The sequence below is a fragment of the Candoia aspera genome, chromosome 1 (genome assembly GCF_035149785.1).
Source record: "Candoia aspera isolate rCanAsp1 chromosome 1, rCanAsp1.hap2, whole genome shotgun sequence".
NCBI classification, from domain to species: domain Eukaryota; kingdom Metazoa; phylum Chordata; class Lepidosauria; order Squamata; family Boidae; genus Candoia; species Candoia aspera.
In genome coordinates this window covers 310,657,860-310,678,717 of record NC_086153.1, presented here as the reverse complement: position 1 = coordinate 310,678,717, position 20,858 = coordinate 310,657,860, and the positions used below count along the sequence as shown (strand labels likewise).

At 37.9% G+C, this 20,858-nt stretch overlaps 1 protein-coding gene across 1 annotated transcript in view; it reads left to right on the top strand.

Annotated features, from left to right (window-relative positions):
• The window catches only part of SETD3 (SET domain containing 3, actin N3(tau)-histidine methyltransferase), an 81,615-nt gene that overhangs the window by 7,932 nt on the left and 52,825 nt on the right, over positions 1–20,858 (top strand). The window contains exons 2-4 of the mRNA XM_063290309.1: positions 3,792–3,901; positions 4,194–4,286; positions 15,075–15,223. Coding sequence (XP_063146379.1) covers positions 3,799–3,901; positions 4,194–4,286; positions 15,075–15,223 — 345 coding nt within the window. The 5' untranslated portion in view covers positions 3,792–3,798. The remainder of the gene's footprint in view (positions 1–3,791; positions 3,902–4,193; positions 4,287–15,074; positions 15,224–20,858) is intronic.

Sequence of the window (20,858 nt, the reverse complement as noted above, 5' to 3'; positions counted from 1 at the left end):
AATACTTTGGCCACATAATGAGAAGACAGGACACCCTGGAGAAGGTGCTGATGCTAGGGAGAGTGGAAGGCAAAAGGAAGAGGGGCCGACCAAGGGCAAGATGGATGGATGATATTCTAGAGGTGACGGACTCGTCCCTGGGGGAGCTGGGGGTGTTGACGACCGACAGGAAGCTCTGGCGTGGGCTGGCCCATGAAGTCACGAAGAGTCGGAAGCGACTAAACGAATAAACAACAACAACAACATTAACAAAATTTAGTTACTGTACTTTTTTGTATAATACAAAAAATTTGTATTTTACAAAAATTGACAAAAATCCTTAACCCTGTGCCAGTCAGACTGTAACTGACTTTCTAAATTATAGGCCATTCTGGGTATGGACCTGTCCTTTCATTTTTTTAAAGCACTACAAAGATTCATAGAAACTTATGTTTGACCTTAAGCATTCAAATGAGATAAAGAAAAACTTAAAGATTTGTTTTGGATTGAGGTAGAAACTGTAATTTTTCCTTTGCTTTTTCTGATAATTCTGGAATATGTTGTAACATTTTTGATTGCAGTGATACAGCAAATTGTGCAATCATTCAGTCATGAAATGGACCTTGTTTTCAGACTTGTCTAATGTTGCCATCGTATTTTTAAATTGTAAAATCATGTATTAATGAACTTACTTAGTATATGTATACATGAATTCCTTTTAGCGTTGAGGATACATATTTTGTAGTCCAAAACTGATACGTTGGAAGGAAGGTTTTTTAGGGAAAAGAAATTCAAAGATCTTTGGCAACAAGAGTTAGAGTGGGAGATTGAGTAAACACTTACTACTGTTGTTCCTAATTGTTACTTTATGCTAAATTAGTTGGATCTTCTTTATTTGAATATGTGATTTTGCTGCTTGTAGCCAAGAGTTTTTATTAGCACTTATAATTTCTTCCTAAAAGACTACAGTGCTGCTTAAAAGTTTGTGGACCCATTTGAATTTTCAATATTTCTGCATAAATATGACATAAAATGTGATCTGTTCTCGACACAAGTTCTAAAACTAGGTAAAGAGAACCCAATTAAACAAGTGAGTCTAAAACATTATACTTGTTTATTTATTTATTGAGGAAAATGATTCAAAGCTTTTGTGTGAGGCAAAAGTATGTGGACCTTTGCTTTCGGTAACTGGTGGGCCCCCTTGGGCAGCAATAACTGCAGCTAAACGCCTCTGATAACTGTTGGTCAGTCCTGCACATCACCTTGGGGGAATTTTAGCCCATTCCTCCTTATAGAACAGCTTCAATTCAGGGATGTTGGTGGGCTTTCTCGCCTGAACTGCCCACTTCAGGTCCTTCCACAACATTTCTATAGGAGTAAGGTCAGGACTTTGACATTGCCATTCCAAAATATTAACTTCCTTCTGCTTTAACTATTCTTTGGTTGTACAGCTTGTGTGTTTTGGGTTGTTGTCTTGCTGCATGAGCCACTTTCTCTTGAGCTTCAGTTCACTGACATTTTCATGTAGAATTTGCTGATACAGTTCAAAATTTATAGTTCCATCAATGATGGCAAAACATCTTGGACCAGAGACGGCAAAGCAGGCCCAAACCATGATACTGCCACAACCATGTTTCACAGATGGGATAAGATTCTAATGCTGGAATGCAGTGTTTGTCCTTTGCCAAACATAACACTTTTCATTCAAGCCAGAAAGTTCTATTTTGGTCTCATCATCCACAGGACATTCTTCCAATGGCCTTCTGGCTTATCCACATGATCTTTTGCAAACTGTAGATGGGCAGCAATGTTCTTTTTGAAGAGTAGTGACTTTCTGCTTGCAACCCTGCCATGCCCACCATTGTGATTCAATTTTCTCCTGATGGGAGTCTCATGAAAACTGGCATTTGCCAATGCAAGAGAGGCCTTTAGTTCCTTAGACATTACCCTGGGCTTCTTTGAGACTTCTCAGAGTATTACATGCCTTGCTCTTGGTGTGATCTTGGTTGGTCGGCCATGCCTGGGGAAGGTAACAATGATGTTGAATTGCCTCCTTTTGTACACAGTCTGCCTGACAATGGATTGGTGGAGTCCAAACTCTTTGGAAATAGTTTTGTGACCTTTTCCAACCTGATGAGCATCAAAAACTGTTTTTCGGAGGTCTTCGGAAATCTTCTTTGTTCAAGCCATGACACACTTCCACATCTGTGTGTTGTGAAGATCAGACTTTGATAATGAATACTCAGAATTTTGTTCTTTAAATAAGGCAAGACCTCCCACATTCACACCTGACCATTATCATCCCATTGATTGAAACACCTGACTCTAATTTCCCCTTCATATGTACTGTTAATCCTAGAGGTTCACATATTTTTGCCATACACAAATATGTAGCTTTGGATCATTTTCCTCAATAAATAAACGAATAAATAGGTTTTAGACTTATTTGCTTAATTGGGTTCTCTTTAACTAGTTATGTGAAGAACAGATCATATTTTAGGTCATATTTATGCAGAAATATTGAACATTCAAAAGGGTTCACAAACTTTTATGCACCACTGTACCTTTGTAGTTTTTGAGATATTAGATTTTGAATAAATAAACATGTTAAACACTTACTGTTGTTTGTTTGAGAATTATTATTGGGTTTTTTTAATGTAACATCAGTTTTTAAAGATGTGTAAATCCAGTTTATTTATTGATTTATATCTCAAATTTATTCCCTGTCCATCTCACTCAGAGAGCAACTCTGGGCAGTTGCAGTTGGTGGGCCTTCTTAGTTTAAAACAGGAAACAAATGCGGCTGTGCAGAGCTTTTAAAGCATTAAAAAGTTAGTGCATACAAAGCACGTTTTCTTGAAGCATGAAAGCAACTACATCCTTTGTTTATCCTTTACTATTTTTTCATATATGTACAGGTAGTCCTCACTTAACTACTGCAATTGGGACTGGCAACTCCGTTGCTAAGTGACACGGTCAGTAAGTGAAACATCACATGACTATGCCAGACTTATGGCGTCACTTCCACTGCAGTCGTTAATCACCCATGGTCATTAAGCATGACATCACGTGACAGTGATTTATGACTTACTGCTGGCTTCTCCATTGACTGCTTGTTAGAAGCCGGCTGGGAAGCTCACAAATGGCTTTCAAGTGTCCGTGGGACACTGTGACCATTGTAAATGCATGCTGGTTGCAAAGCATCCAAATTGTGACCATGGGGATGCTGTCACAGTCGTAAGTTCAAGGACCAGTTATAAAACTACTTTTTCCGTGTAAGTTTGAATGGTTGCTAAACAGGGCAGTCATTAACCAAGGACTGCCAGTACTTGTATAGTTGCTTCTCTGGTAGTTCCTGTGGAAATTACTTTTAATACACACATGCAGAGACAATTTGGGCAGCCTTCACAGCAGCTTTAAATTACACAGCTGCTTAAAGCTTTTAAATTTACTTTGCAAATTATCTCTTTTGATTGCCCTCTACAGTCCTAGAGAGAAAACTATTGTTTTGTTCTTTAAGTTTGGTAAGTTACTGGTCAAAAATTTTATTGCTGCTGCTTACCTTTTTGCTATTTTGCTACAGTAGAACTTCCACAGTAAGTTTTTCCTGATTTGTTTAAATAAATGAAGTTAAATGTATTTAGAGTATATCAACATTTCTTCATTTCCACTTTCTTCTCCCCCTTGCTCAAGCTAGAACATACAGTTGGTTGGCCTATGCAGTGAGAGATAATTTGATAAATATCTATTTAAAAAGGAAGCTTATATATTGACCAAAGAACGCTGTTTATTTGCTTGTTATTCTCTTAAAGCTAGAAGATGGGGAAAAAAAGCCGAGTGAAAACACAGAAGTCGGGTACTGGAGCTACAACAGCTGTCTCTCCAAAGGAGATACTGAATCTGATCAGTGAATTGTTACAGAGTAAGTATATTATCCTAAATTTTTGGACAGGGGAAGGGGATAAGAATGTCCACATGGAAAAGAAAAAATGTTTAGTTCAGTATTCAAACGTGGAAATTAATGCTTGCCTAGAAAATGTTGTTGAGTTGTATATAAGTCTTCTGGGTTTTGAAATATTTTAGAGATTTTTAGGTTTTGTACATTTATAGTTCTAGCATTTGGAATGAATATAATTTATTTATAGTATGTGTATAATAATTCTCTGATGAATATACACATTTACACAAAATTATATTTTTGCTTATCCTTGCAGAATGTAGCAGTCCAACTCCAGGTCCTGGAAAAGAGTGGGAAGAATATCAGCAGATCCGAGCTCTTGTTGAGAGAATCCGTAAAAAGCAGAAAGGTAAGTGAAGAAAGCGGTTTCTGATAGATTATGATAAAAAGTAACATTGAAATAATATTTAATTGCCTTCTGTTGCTTTAAAAATAATGTTAAAAATAACAGTCAAGTAAATTGGTTTTGAAATGTAGTTTTCATGTTGTATTTATATTGTATTTTTTAATCTTTGTCAGTTGGCATTGTTGCATTTGTGAAATGGGTGGCCATATAAATAGATTTAAATAAATAAGTTCCAAACAAAACAGAGTCATCAATATAATGTATATTAGTATTCTCAGACACACTATTTTTATATTTAAAAGAGGCCAAGTGTCATAGTAGAATACATCAGTTTTGAACTTTTATGTACAATTTGTAATTGTAAATGTGGAAGCATTTTCAAATGATAATCCCTATAGTATATTAAAAAAGATACATAAAATCTATAAATGTGAAAAAATTCTGTGTTTTTCAGCCCACTAATGGTGCACAAAATTATTGGCAATGTACAATTCATTATTTAGCTTTTTACTCAAAAGTTATAGTCACTTATTAAAACAAGATGTTATGTTTGGGAGAAAAAAACATGTTAAAATCTTTGTTAATGGATAATCTGATTTATTATCATTTTCAAGTAATGATTATAGTGAAATCAACAATTTTTTTCTAGAGATAATCGTTGTATTTATGTATTTGTTTTTCTTATTTTTGACATCACAGTTTTAAAAAGTTTAATCAGAATGCATATTGAATGTGGGGAATTTTAATGACCAAACTGTACATTTGGGAAGTAATGTTCTTTCATTTTGTGTAGTGAAAAAATTATTCCATCTTAACTATTCACTGAAGGATTCAACATGCATATTCATGTTTTAAAAGGCAAGTGGGAGAACAACTTGGAACTGCTTCTTTGAAGACTTTCTTCACAGTTGTACATGAAAATATTTTTTCAGTATACACAAACTGCAAATTAATAATTAAAACAAGTTTTAATATTTTTATTCTAATTTCAGTAATTTACAATTCTTTCTGTGTACAGAAGTATGTGCATACTCATGTGCCCAACCCACCCACCTCTCATATCCAAGTATTCATTAGTCATCTATCCATAAGTATATTGAAAAACCAAGGGGATAATGCATGTCCTTGTCTTACTCCTTGCTCAGTGTTGAAACATTTGCTAAATATTCCATTTATTCTCACACATACTTTACTCTCATTATATATTACATATATTAATATATATAATATATTACTATATCAAGGCTGTTGGTGGAGCTGCCCAGTTCCAAGTGGTTGATGGTGGCCAAAAGCACTCCATTCTTCCTTGCCTAATTCTGATATCCTCAAGTTTTACTTTCCTAATTAAGAATAGCCTGATTTCTCACTTTCTAATTGGCATGTCTTATCTCTGTTAACATTTCTTCCCATTCCTTCCTTATCTGTGTTACTTGATCCTCTCGCTTTTGTATAACAGCAAAGCACTAACTTCCCTTCTAAAATGGCAATAGTTTAGCTTTTTAATAACTACTTTCCAAACCTCCCTCCCTCCTCCTCCTAGGCTCTCAAAATGGAACCAGGAAAGCTAGCCACTGTCTTTTCTTAGAAGGCAGAACGTAAAACTGAAGGGAGGAGCTTTCTCCCACTGACAGGAAATCTTAAGACCCATCTTCTAACTAGAAGAGGCAAAGTTAACCCTTTCCTGTTAACCCTTTCCTGTTGGCTCAATTTCTGGTTACCAAGAAAGAGAAGATAATTTTTCAGATAATTGGCATGTTGGTGCATGTGGAACATGTGCAGAGTGCTGGAAAGCGTTTAGCACAAGAGCTCAGAAAGAAGACACCAGGCATTTCAGCAAAAAAGTTGTATTCAAACAAAACATAGAGAACATAAACATTTTCCTCATCCAGATCTCTGGATGGGCTCAAAAGCTTCTAAATATGAAAAGGCATATTTACAAGCTCAGACACACGGGCGCACACGCTGAGCAAAAGAGCTGCTGCTGAGCTGAAAAACAGAAACTGAAACCACTGGCAGCAAGTCCAGGCAAGTTCCCCAAGCATGCAGGCAGCTTTTTCCTTATTTGGTCATCCAATACTTAACCTTTTCTACACCCCAACCTGAGAACAATGAAGCCTGACCTTTTCACCCTGCCGAACAGTTAAGAAACAATTTGTTTTCCTTGGATTGGTAACAATTTGTTACCATGGTACCAGGGGGTTTCTGTGGCTTATTCCTTGCAGAATAACAATGATATACCAACATGGCATCCATAATTTGTGGTGAGGGACAGGGGACTTACCTTGTAACCATTTATATTAAAACAATTCATTAAAAATTAATGTGCCAGATTAACTGGGACAAGTTTTGATTCTTTCCAACCCAGTGGAATATTGGAACTTTGTCCCTAGGATAATCTTACAAAAGCTGAACAGAACAAGTCCAATTTTGGTATGGTACGAGAAACTGGCAAAAAAAAAAAGATTGGGTTTGACAATGGAGAAAAACATTCCAGAAAAAAATATCTCAGGTATCAATGCCACCTTGCTTGGTGTGGGAGGGGGGACAGCTGATCATGGGGGTGGTTGGCTCTTTGATGGGGCCACTGATAACATCACTATTTGCCATCTTGAATTTTACATTAATACACTTTTATATTTATTTATATTGTATTGTTTTAATAACATTTTATTCTTCTATTTTTAATTGTCTGTAAACTGCCCAGAGTTGTTATAATAAAAGTTGGGCGGTAAAGAAATATGATTGATAGATAGATAGATAGATAGATAGATAGATAGATAGATAAATTTATTTTAGTATATTCATCAACCAACCTTCAACTCCATATTCTATAGTTCAAGCCTATTCATTTTATCATACATTTTCTTTAAATCAGTGAAGTTATAGTGAATTTTTTCACATACATTTCTCAGTGACTTTCTAAAGAACACAAATCTGGTCATATGTCCCTTACTGAGCACAATGAGCATTGCACTTCCCAATTTTCGTTCATTGCCACTTCTTGTACCAATTTGATCTGAATTCCTCCAAGCATCTTCTCAGGCACACTTAACAAATTAATTTCTCTGTGTTTTTATATTAACTCTTGCTACCTTTCTCTTTCTATAGAGGAACAATAGTAACCTCTCAGCCATTTGAAGGTGGACCTGACAGGAGTGGGTTAATTCCTTCTGTTCTGGCCAGAAGACAGAGCTTAAAATTTTGTATTCCAGTGGAAACTAACATCTCTTCCTCAGGCTCAGTTTTGTCTTCTGCATAAGAGGAAAGGCTTCCTCTTGACTTTATTCTAGGGTAAGGGATTAAAAAAAAATGAGAGAAACCTTCAAGAGAGGGAGAAAAATTATAGGAAAAGGACCAACATTATCAGGACATCTGTTCACAGCAGCTGGTCAGATGGAGAAACAAACTAGCAAGAAACAGCTGGAATGATCCTAACTGCCTGGAAAGCTTTGTCTGGGTTTTCTTCCCCACTTCTGTTCCTGAATGAAGTGAACAAGAAGCAGGGAGTTCCATGATTTTCAATTTTTTCAATTAATTAATTAATTAATTAATTTGCTGCCTTCTTTCTGCTTATCATACTTTGAGTGGCACTGACAGCAGAGAAACAAACAGCCATGACAAGAGTAAGCATGCTCATTCTTCCTTCTTAGAAACAATTTAGTGATGCTTAGCCAAACTGTTAACCCATAATGAAGAGCTTATAGCTGAAGAGAAAGTACAAGGAGATAACAGGAACCAGTTGGTCCAACTGCTGTGCCCTCTGGCAGACTTCCCTCCCATTCCCCAGCAAGAACTAGGGGGTAGTCTTGAACCTGGTCTCCAGGCAGTCTCTCATCCAACAGCTGGCTAAAGAGTAGGAATAGAAGCACTGGTTGTTTCATCAAAGGAGTCTTTTCAGTAGCATCCTCCCCTCCCTTCCTCCCAGGAGAAGTAGAACATAGAAGTGAACTTTCCACTTATACTTTACTCAGATGGTGAGTAGTAAGAATGGAGATGTCAGATTGGAGATTTTGCCTGGTCATACTTCAGCATCACTTGGGAATAAATAGGTCCATCTAGGATGGCCCAGGACCAGGAGATTGGCAGCTTCCCTTTGAAACCAGTCTACAATGCCCTCATCCCCACACGGTCCCATCTACAAACTTCCAGCCATCAGACGAAACAGTATTTTAAATAGAACTATTCTTGATGCTCAGTCAGGTGTTGGGCTGGTTCAAAGCACATCAGACTGCATTTATGCCTGGAGGATTCTCCCACCATTCCTTCTCCCTCTTCACAGCTGAAACTATAGTATTTTATCTTGCTTGCATGAGAGAGGGCAAAAGAAGAGCAGGAGTTTCTCCAAGAAGGGAAGGATTAAGAGACACAAAGAGACAAACAGTAGAGAGGGGAAGTGGACTCTCAAGAGCTTGTGCCTAGCATCCTCAATACTGAATGCTATGAATGGAGAAGATTTCTTCTTAGCCACAGCAGGTCAGCAGACATTTGAAGGAATGAAGTAAGAGGTCCAAAGATTATTCTTGAAAGGTACAGATAGTGAAGAAGAGCAATTGTCCAGTGAGGACAGAGACACCTTGCAGGCACAAAAGTTCAAGACAGTTCAATTCAAACTCCTACACTATAGTAATTAACTGGCAAAAAGCCCTTGACGTAGACTTGGACATCAAGGACAGTACTATCAATAACATTAAAAAACTCATGGAGCATTGATTGTCTTCTCTTCCACATTCAAAGTGGATCTGAGATTGTGTCTTCCTGATTTTTTTTGCAAAAATAATTAGTACGGAGTGGATAGAATCAACAACAACAAAAACAGAACACCATGGTTGCTATTTGACAAGCTTCCTGTTCTGATCCCAAGAATATATGGAATGGATTACCTTGCCCAGTCCTGATCACCAAATTAGTCTTTCCAAAGATAGATGGGCTCACAGATTTGATGGAGTCTATACTGCAGTTTTCTAAGGTAGGTGTGTGAGGAGCATCACTTGTATCAGGCAGATGCTACAACACAATGGTTTTGAGAGGAGTAACAATTTGGGCCCAAGAACTGTTCAAGATGGTACCAGATGAATTAGAACACTTAAGAGAAGGTGTTACTAAAATCTTCAGACCAGCAGACCTAATGGCAAATTCAGCTCTGGATACTCTATAGTACACTATATAACCAGAGCCATGGCTACTTGGGATAGCAACATGATCCCTGGGAAGTGAGACACAACTCTACAGCCAGTCTTGAGAGCAAGGATTATGAAATAAATTGTTTGGGGAATTCACTAATCCCATCCTAGTTAAGAAGAAGAAGAAAAGGTCCTTGCCATCAGCATCAAAGAAGGAGAGCAGTAGGTAAAGATCATCTGCTTCCTTTTGCTCCAGAGATTACAACTCTAGTTACTTATAGGTGAAAAGCAGGCAGGAGGGTAACAAGCATCGTCAGGATAGACATGAAGGACATAGCATCAGCAGTAAGCACAAAGTGTGAAAGTTTCAAAAGTTTTCCATATAATATCTTGTAGATTCCAGTTGCATCTGCCAGACCCGTGAACAGTGGTTAGATCCTAGCAGTGGTTGGAGTAGCCAGCCTGGCAACAGGAATTAATTGAAGCAATTAACCACAGACACCAGCCTGCCAGGCTGAGGATGCCATCAACAGTCCATTTCAACCCATGGCCAGTAATGCCAGTCCAATTCATTATTGCTGATCAGTAGCTTGGAGACAGCCATGCTTTTGATTTTGATAAATATGGAATACTTAGTAAGGAAAAAAGACATTCTGATAAAACAGCCATTATTGCAACAAAGGTCTGTATGAACAATTGCAGCAGGATAAGGTCAAAGATCCTCCAGTATGAGGCAGAATGCCTGATGAAATGGGAAGAGGGACATCTGACCTCCATATTAGGAGGTCAGAATATATAAAGGGGTCTCTGAACATTACCACAAATGGGCCTTACTGAGGGAATGGTCACTGTATCCAGAGCTCTTCCAGAGAATCTCAGAGAGATGGGGAGCCTGTCAGTTGACTTACGTTGCTGAAGATTCTCAGTCATCCAGGTGGAATTGTCTGTAGGTTGAGTCATGGCAACTGGATTTCTTTCTTTTTGGTTGAAACATTTCGCTGCTTGTACAAGCAGCTTCTTCAGTCTGGGCAAAGGTTGGTAAAGTTGACTTGTCAGTTGACTTGTTTGACAGCAGACTCTATGCAAGTCAGACATTCTCCAGTTTCAAGGCAGTAGAACAGAGGAAATCAGTGCACTGATGACACCTTAGCTAAGGGATGTTCTATGTTCATTTTTGCTGATAACTCTGTCCAAGGTAGCATGCAAGATGAAGCTATGTAGAGGAGGAATGATCCTGCTTGCTTCCACTGGTTCAGGAGTCCATAGTTCTCAGTATTAATAGAAATAAGTGAAGAGCCTCTGTGGCACCTGCTAGCGCAAACAGACATTCAAAGCTGGAGACAGATTCTTCACACAAATCTAGAGTAGTTACAGCCCTGTTCCTGAAAATTGCATGGAGACACCTGCTGAGCATCGGTTTACCAGATTTAACAGTAAATTATTTTTCGTATCCAGATACCGAGCAATCAGAAAGGTATATTAGGATGGCCTAGCGAGCATTTGAAGGATGGTGGGGAAAGAAGCCTCATGGAAACATTAGCAGGAATACTAGAACTTAAGAGGTTCCTACAATTGAAGTGGACAAGATACTTTCAGTGAATATCCTGCTTGGGCATGCAAGGGCCTCAGAATCCATCCTTTGGACAGATGGGGAAAACTCTTATTGGGTCACCATAATGTGCACAGTTTTCTCATAGGTATGACTTTCATCTCCCACATGGCCTTTCACTGTTTCCCTTTATAGGATTTAACACAAGTCTTCACGGCATTAACATTAGACCCCTTTGAACTTATTTAGTAGATTCTGATCAACATCCTCACTTGGAAATCAGCCTTTCTACTGGCTCTAACTTAAGCCAGGAGGGTTAGTGAATTATGGGCCATATATATAAGGGAGGACCTCTGTGTTTTTCACTAGGATAAGGTGGTATTAAGACCAGACAATTGTTTTATTTTCAAGGTAAGTTCTAAGTTTTGTAGGGCATTGGAGATTGTGCTCCTGAGTTTCCAGCCAGATCTTTTGTATCTCAGACAGCATATTTGGCTAAATCCTAAGAATTCATTTCAAATACACACAGGAGGACAGGAACCCAGTCAGCCCCCATCTCCTACAAGGTAGTTGACTGAGAGAGACAAGTAATGGGTTCCTCCATCTGCAGGGAATACATTATACTGGCCCATTTGTCTAGCAACAAGCAACTGCCTGGGAGTATTAACACTTACTTAGAGGATCAGCTACCTCAATAGCCCTTCATGGACATTTGTGGGGCAGAATTGTGGTCCGAATCTTCTCCTTCCCATTAAACTTTATAATAAAGTAAGTTTGCATGAGCAGATGTGGCCTTTGGGTTATCTGTTCTATAGAAGGTGCTGTAAATCATTCCATTTGCCCCTGGAATACTGCTGAAGTTGGTTCATTTTCTGTTGGCTCTATCTTGGAGTGACTGAGAATGGTACTTGGACCTAGCAAGTGGTGCCCTTCTAGTCACCGAGATGGATTCAACAGTCCCACCTTAGGAAGAATTACACAGAAATAATTACAGCCACTCTCAGGGAATGTTTATGTTCCCTAATGTATATTGGGCTGTCTCATTGATACGTATTGAATGTTTGTTGATAATTATGTCAGTTTGTATATATTTGGATTTTGAATAATAAAACCTCGTTTAGACTGCCTTTTTGCTGAAGTAGATTCATGCGATAAAGGAGGAGGGGTAGCTTCTTTAGCATGACAAAATGTTTAAGCCATGCCTCCTAGTGAGAAGTGGAGTTAACCCATTCTTGTTTAAGTCTTCCTCAGGTTAACATTAAATGCCAATTCTTTCCATTGTCAAGCAGAGATTCAGTCTTTGCGCATGCATTACAGACAGAAGTTATCCTGTTTAATTAATTAATTTCACGACTGAATCAGTGAACAAGCCAGACTATCATGCCCCTAAATTAGAAGGCTGCATGGTTGTAACACTTCTATATGTAGATGATGCAATTCTTAACTGCTGCTCTGCCATAGGGCTTAGAAAGGCGATGACTTCTGTAGTTCAATACTGTACACAGAACAGGTTGGTACTTAACTTGCAAAAATATAAACTCATGGTCTTCATCCCAAAGACCAGAATACAAACATAGAACTAGAGGGGAGCCCAATAGAACAGGTCCACATGTTTAAATACTTAGGAATGGTTTTCCATGCCAAAGGAACTGGAGGGCTTATTGTGATTATGTCTCCCAGTTGATACCAAGTTTTTCAACAGCCATCAAGCAATTTTTTTAAAAATTAGAGGCAAATTAATACTAGCAGTGTTAAAACTTTTCCATGCTACAGCCTTGACCCAAGTGAGTCTCTGTTTTGGGAAGAATGCTCTTGTGATTCAGACCAAATTTTTGAGGTCCATAGTTGCTGTACCCAGAAGGGCAGTTAATGCACTTCTCAGATTAGAAACAGGGATACCTAACATTGAGGTTAGGGCTTTGAGGCTAATGTTAAACTGCTAGCTGAAGCTTCTGTTTTCCTCCTCAGGTTTACATCCATTAATAATGGGTAATGATTTTCATCAAGAAATGTCATAGACCAGAAATGATATAAAAATTATCAGCAGGGTTCATATGATCCTTGGGGTATGATTGTACCAAACATACATTTCCACAAAAGGAAATGATACTGAATTCTAGACAGCAGTACAGAGCATGGCACAAGGGAGCAGGACCTGGGTGACAAAGACTTTTTGAAAAGCATCCAACTATCTATCTCTCCGTACCTACATTTCCCAAGTTAAGGAAAAGTTTTTTTCTAGCCTAGGTATAATATTCTGCCCATGACATTATTACAGGGAAGATATTCTGAGGTCCCATATGAAAAACATGTTTGCCCATATAGGACGGGATATCAAAACAGTCCAAAATGTATTATTTACTGTAGAATGTATAGAATCTATAATCTCACCATATGTTGTTAGGGTTGTTTACATCTCCCAGACTGATATACACAGCTAAGCCCTTTTATTAAACTACAGCTCTGCAGCAGCACTTATCCACTACAGGCAGTCCTCACTTAATGATGGTAATTGGGACAGGAATTTCCATTGCTAAGTGATGCAGTCATAAAGCATGACATCATGTGACCTCATCACTTAGTGACAGCAGTCCTGGAAATCCCTGTTGCTGTTGTCAAGCAAGGATTCTGGGTCATTAAGCGAGGACCTCCTCACAACTTCCTGCTGGCTTCCAACCAGCAAAATCAGTGGGGAAGCCAGTAGGAAGTCATGAGTCCTGGGCAGCTTACAAGCATGCCAGCAGGCAGATAAGTGGCTGCTGTGGTGTAGTGAGAGTGTGGCTGGGCAGTGGGTGGGTGCTCCAGAGATTGGGAGGGCATGCAAGTGGCTGCTGCAGCCCAGCACTAGCATGGCCAGGTGTGGGTGGGTGCTCCAGAGGGCAGGAGGGTGCACAGGTGACTGCTGCAGTTGGGTGCAAGTGCGGCCATGTAGGGTGAGGGTGATGCAGAGTGCAGGATGGTGTGCAGGAAAGTGGCAGAAGTGAGAGATACTTACAGGAGCAACTTGCAATCTTCCCTGCTGGCTTCTCCATTGACTTAACTTGTGGGAAGCCAGCAGGGAAGGTCAGAAATGGCAGTCATGTGACTGGGACACTGCAACCGCCGTTAAGTGCAACCACCGTTAAGTGCAAGCTGGTTGCCAAGTGTCCAGAGTGCAATCGCATGACCATGGGGGTGCTGGGACAGCTGGAACTTCAAGGACTGGTTGTAATTACCTTATTCAGCACCGTCGTAACTTTGAATGGTCACTGAACAAGTGGTCATTAACCGAGGACTACCTGTAATTGCATTTGGCTCCACAAATTTAGATGACCAATTAGATGGCAGCCAAAAGATATTTAAAAAACCCTTAACTCTTTGTTGTGACCTAGTGGTTAATAGGTCCAACAGTTGACCAGTTGACCCATAGTTTCAAGGAATTAAAAAAAAAGTTCAGTTGGCCAACAGTACAATAGAAAAATGAAAAGAAAATGCCGCCTATTTAAGGTAGCCATAATTTCCTCTTGGATCTGGGATGGAAGGGGAGTGTACAGAGCAGCTGTGTGGATGTGGCCTTAGTTTAACAAACACATCATATATATTTTTTCTTTTATTTCATTAATTCATGTTATTTATTATTTATTCCTCTTAAGCTCCAAGTTGCTATCTTACTTACATCATGGTCGTCATCAGATGGCTTCAAGATACTGTTTTCCATTGCAGATCATGGCTTTGGTCAACTGAGCTTTCACGTAATGCTTCTTGTAAAACTGAGAAAGCATAGACTTAAGTTACAGCCCTTAGTTGCACCCATCCCATAAGTGGCATTCTCTGGTAATGATAAGGACATTTTTGGATGAGTTTGGGCACGTTGTAGCCAATATGCCATAAATGCAGTTTTATCCCAAGCATATTCACTTAAATATAAATGATGATCTCTAATCTAGAGAATATCTTAAAAGCCAACATATTAATGCCAACACCACTAGCTAGGAAGCGCATGCAGTGTACTCACACATACACTCAGGATGTCTTTTTCTGCACTACATTTTCCAGATAATAGCAGTGATAAATGAATGATGTACATATGCTGTCTAATAGTAATTTGTTGTGCATTTTTCTCTCCTTTAAATGTGAATATAGGTTTATCTGTTGTATTTGATGGGAAAAGAGAAGATTATTTCTCTGAACTAATTAAATGGGCCAGAGACAATGGTGCATCCACAGATGGTTTTGAAGTGGCTAACTTTGGAGAAGAGGGTTTTGGATTAAAAGCCACACGAGAAATAAAAGTGAGTATAAGGTTACTTTGTTTTTTAACCTATTTTTTACCTACTTATCTATAAGTACTTACTGCTGCTTCAATCAAAATAAATCTAAGTGGCTTACAAAAGTAATACATCATAGGTAACCACAGAGAGAAATATGTGGTTCCATTCCTACTCATAATTTTGGAAGGAAATAACACCATGAAAAATGGCACTTCCAAAAATGGGGTATTTTAAAGCTGAATTTCAGTGGTGCAGCCTTGGGATGCTGCAGGATCATGACTGAAGTGCTGGTGATTGTCTGTAGAATATAGATGCCCTCCCTTGCTTACGGGCTAGCAAAAAAGTGTTACATGAATGTTTCATTATGCTTGGGTAGATTTGCCAGCTTTTTAAAGTTCTCTGAGAACTAAGTTATACCTCTCCTCTTCTAAATATTATCAAGTTAATTTTACCATGAAACATATATTCATTATTTTGCCCAGAAAATAAAATGTATGTAACTTACACTAGTGCTTACAGTCTTACCATGAACCAGATTTTTCAGAAATGCAGTAGACACCAAACATTTAAGAAAAGCATCAGGTTTTTAGGAACTTCATCCTAGATATAAGTGGATCTAGGAATTATTTGGCTCCCTCATCTAGTATTGGTCAGTTCATCTGATAAATTTTATTATAATATTTCATTGTGTCCATGATGAATATAAATGCCAACATACAAAAATACATTGAAATATTTATTATAACAAGGTATTTTTAGGAGTTGCTAAACACACTCTTATTTATAAGCAAGTGCATATTTAGCATGATAGTACCTCCCCTCATAGAGCCAGTTTGGTGTAGTAGTTAAGACATCAGCCCAGAAACCAGGAAACCGTGAGTTCTAGTCCCACCAGCTGGGTGACCTTGGGCCAATCACTCTCTCTCAGCCCTAGGAAGGAGGCAATGACAAACCAATTCTGAAATCTTGCCAGGAAAACTGCAGGGACTTGTCCAGGCAGTTGCCAAAAGTCAACACTGACTCAGAGGCGCGCACACACACCTTCCCTCCTATACTGATTTCAGAGAAAAAAATTAGGGATTTTGCCTTCTAAGAGATGTCATGCTCCAAAATGGAATTAAAATCTCATATATAATGTCTGTACAAAATTTTGAATTTTTCAAGTTGATTGTTTTATTGCGTTATAAAGTATGAATAATACATTATAGAATAGAGATAACAGAGTACAGTGGTATTTGTTCAATAAAAACTAGAAATAGTTTATGCTGTGATGATTTAGATAAATTAAAACTTTAAAGATAAGAAAAAAGTTTATATCAATATTAAATATGATTTCTAATGTATAATGAACATAAGGTGACTTAAATTGTGGAATTAATGCTAAGTATGGCATTGATAAGCAGTTGTAAAATGCACTGAATGATTTTATAATATGAGAAATATTTTTACCTTTGAACTTAATACTAAAGTCTCCACTGTATTCTTATTTATGATTATTTATAAATCTTAAAAGAGAGGGGGGAAAAGTAGAAAGGCATTTAATTTCTAACTTCCCCCTTCCTTATACTTCAACAAATTTACAGTGTTTATAAAAGTTTAGACCCCCTTAAAAACCATACTATAAATGTTTGTATTTGCCTTGCTGTGTGATATATTGTGTATATGGAAACCATTCTTGCTTGAATTTGGTTAAGCTTTGGTTGTGGATATATGCTGTTAGTTTTGCCATTGCTGCATATTCTTCAAGTTAAAGTTCCCAATCAGATATGTTGTTGTTCTATCTTCCTTCCAATGTTTGGCAAAGTTTATCCTTGCAGCCTTGAGCATGCATTTCAGTAAATTATGGTGGTTCTGGGATTATGGTATTCTGGGGTTATAACCTAATTTAAAAAATTGTGATTAAATTTGAAATGAAATGTCTAAAATTCTTTGGATGGTGCAATGTATGTCTTTCCAATACTTCTGAGTTTTTGTACATGTCCACCACTTGTAAAATGTTCCTTCTGTTACTGTATGATTTGTCTATCTTGGAAATTATTGATGGAGTTGTATACAATCTGTAAAACATTTTATACCAGTTTTCTTTTAGATTATAACTTAAAATAAATTTTATAGATTTGGTTCTTGCAAGATGATGCTGTCAAGGTAATGCATGCTATATGCCAGCAAATTTGGAAAACACAAGAATGGCCATCAGATTGGAAAAAATCAACTTATATCCCCATACCAAAAAAGGGGAACACTAAAGAATGTTCAAACTATCAAACAGTGGCACTCATTTCACATGCCAGTAAGGTAATGCTCAAGATCCTGCAAGGTAGACTTCAGCAATTCATGGAGCGAGAATTGCCAGATGTACAAGCTGGGTTTAGAAAAGGCAGAGGAACTAGGGACCAAATTGCCAATATCCGATGGATAATGGAAAAAGCCAGGGAGTTTCAGAAAAACATCTATTTCTGTTTTCTTGACTATTCTAAAGCCTTTGACTGTGTGGACCATAACAAATTGTGGCAAGTTCTTAGTGGTATGGGGATACCAAGTCATCTTGTCTGCCTCCTGAAGAATCTGTATAACGACCAAGTAGCAACAGTAAGAACAGACCACGGAACAACGGACTGGTTTAAGATTGGGAAAGGAGTACGGCAGGGCTGTATACTCTCACCCTACCTATTCAACTTGTATGCAGAACACATCATGCGACATGCTGGGCTTGAGGAATCCAAGGCTGGAGTTAAAATCACTGGAAGAAACATTAACAATCTCAGATATGCAGATGATACCACTTTGATGGCTGAAAGTGAAGAGGAACTGAGGAGCCTTATGATGAAGGTGAAAGAAGAAAGTGCAAAAGCTGGCTTGCAGCTAAACCTCAAAAAAACCAAGATTATGGCAACCAGCTTGATTGATAACTGGCAAAGAGAGGGAGAAAATGTAGAAGCAGTGAAAGACTTTGTATTCCTAGGTGCAAAGATTACTGCAGATGCTGACTGCAGTCAGGAAATCAGAAGACACTTAATCCTTGGGAGAAGAGCAATGACAAATCTCAATAAAATAGTTAAGAGCAGAGACATCACACTGACAACAAAGGCCCGCATAGTTAAAGCAATGGTGTTCCCCGTAGTAACATATGGCTGCGAGAGCTGGACCATAAGGAAGGCTGAGAGAAGGAAGATAGATGCTTTGGAACTGTGGTGTTGGAGGAAAATTCTGAGAGTGCCTTGGACTGCAAGAAGATCAAACCAGTCCATCCTCCAGGAAATAAAGCCAGACTGCTCACTTGAGGGAACGATATTAAAGGCAAAACTGAAATACTTTGGCCACATAATGAGAAGACAGGACACCCTGGAGAAGATGTTGATGCTAGGGAGAGTGGAGGGCAAAAGGAAGAGGGGCCGACCACGGGCAAGGTGGATGGATGATATTCTAGAGGTGACGGACTTGTCCCTGGGGGAGCTGGGGGTGTTGACGACCGACAGGAAGCTCTGGCGTGGGCTGGTCCATGAAGTCACGAAGAGTCGGAAGCGACTAAACGAATAAATAAAACAACAAAAAAATAGATTTGGTCCATAATTCTTCCCACTGTTGTGTTGTGACTATTTTCTTTAAAGTTTTCCATCCATTTTATCATGCAATTTTTTATTTGTTCTTCCTCCGTATCATATCTGAGTAGGAGTTTATATATATGCCTTAACAGCTGGTATTGATTCTGTATACGTATTTAAAATTGTTTTTTTTTTTTTTTTTTAGTGTTCCTCATTCTTAAGATCAGATTTTATCCTCCCAATAATTTGTAACTACATCAACCATGGTATATTCTGGCCTTTGTTGAGTAATTCTTGCTGGGTCTTTAATCTATTTATGGATTCTGGGTGAACCATATCTGCATATTTTAATTAATTAATTAATTCTTCAAATTTCTGTCACCACCCATCTCTCCCAAAAGGGGACTCTGGACAGTTGTAATTACATTTTTTTACTTTAATTGTCTCCAACATGGAACGCATTTAGAGAAGAAGCTAAGGGTAAAATTGTTGGGCTTATTATTTTCCTTTTGGAGTTCCGTGCTTTTATCAAACTTTGTCTGATAATACATCCTTTTAAGTTTTTATCTTCTTTGTGCCATAAATATCTATGGAATCTATTGGCTAGGCTAGCTCCTTCCAATATTGGTGTTTTATTATTTGGGAATTTTATCCACTATGTTAAGCATGACAGGCAACTTGCTTTGTGATACAATTTAAAATTTGGAAGAGCAAGATCACCTCTGTCTTTTGAATCCTGTAAAATTTTAAGTTTAACTCTGGGTCCTTTTCCCACTCCATATAAATTTACTGACAATTTCTTGCCATTGTAAGGTTTTCTATGAGATTGGCGCCATTTGAAACAAGTAATTTCTCTTGGGTAAGACATTTATTTTGATAATTGCAATTGATCCTGACCAGGAGGGCTTTTAATTTCTCTACCTTTCGAGATATATTTTAATTTCTTGCCATAATTTAGCATAGTTATTTTGATATATTTCTTTTTTTCCAAGTTAATTATTTTATTACATTATAAAATGCAAATAATATATTATAGAATACAGATGATAGCTGAGTACTGTGGTATTTATGCAGTAGAAACTAGAAATTGTTAACACTATGATGATTAGATAAATTGAACCTTCAAAGGTGAGGAAAAAAATTATATCAGTGTTAAATATAATTTCTAAAATATTAATGAACATAATGTTGCTTAAATTGTACAATTAATGCCAAGTATAACATTGATGAACAGTTGCAAAATGCATTGAATTGTTTTATAATGTGATTTCATTTCAAATTTAATTTCCAAAATTCTCTGGATAGTTCTATATGTCTTTCCAATTTTGTTATATTTCTTGATTATTACCTGTCAAATGCAGATGGTATTTCACTGAGTGGGTTATCCGACAGCCAGGTTCTTGCAAGATATTAATTTCTCCTTGCATTAAGTATCTTGTAATTATTTTTGTTTTGTGGACATTGATTTCATATCTGGAAAATTCTTCAAATTTGTGAATTGTTTTCATCAACTGTTTTATTGTCCTTTGTAGTTCTGCGATAGTTAATACAGGTAGTCTTCGACTTACGACCATTTATTTAGCGATCGTTCAAAGTTACGATGGCACTGGAAAAAGTGACTTATGACTGTTGCAGCATCCCCGTGGTCATGTGATCAAAATTCAGTGCTTGGCAACTGGCATGCATCTACAATGGTTGTAGCATCCCAGAGTCATGTGATCACCTTTTCGGGAGAGATGGGCGGAGATAGAAATTTGAAATATAAATAAATAAAATAAATCACCATTTGCAACCTTCCCAGCTGACTTCTGACAACCCAAATCAATGGGGAACTGAGTGATTCACTTAACGACCATGTGCTTTCCTTAATGGCTGTGTGATTCATTTAACAACTGTGGCAAAAAAGGTTGTAAAATCGGGTGCGAATCACTTAACCACATTGCTTAGCAATGGAAGTTCTGGTCCCAATTGTGGTCATAAGTCGAGGACTACCTGACTATATTGTCTGCATAACATTTAAGCTTATATTCCTCTCCACAAGTTTTAAGACCTGTTACGTGTTTATCACCTTGGACATTTTCTGCCAATATCTCTAGAGCAGTGATGAATAGCAA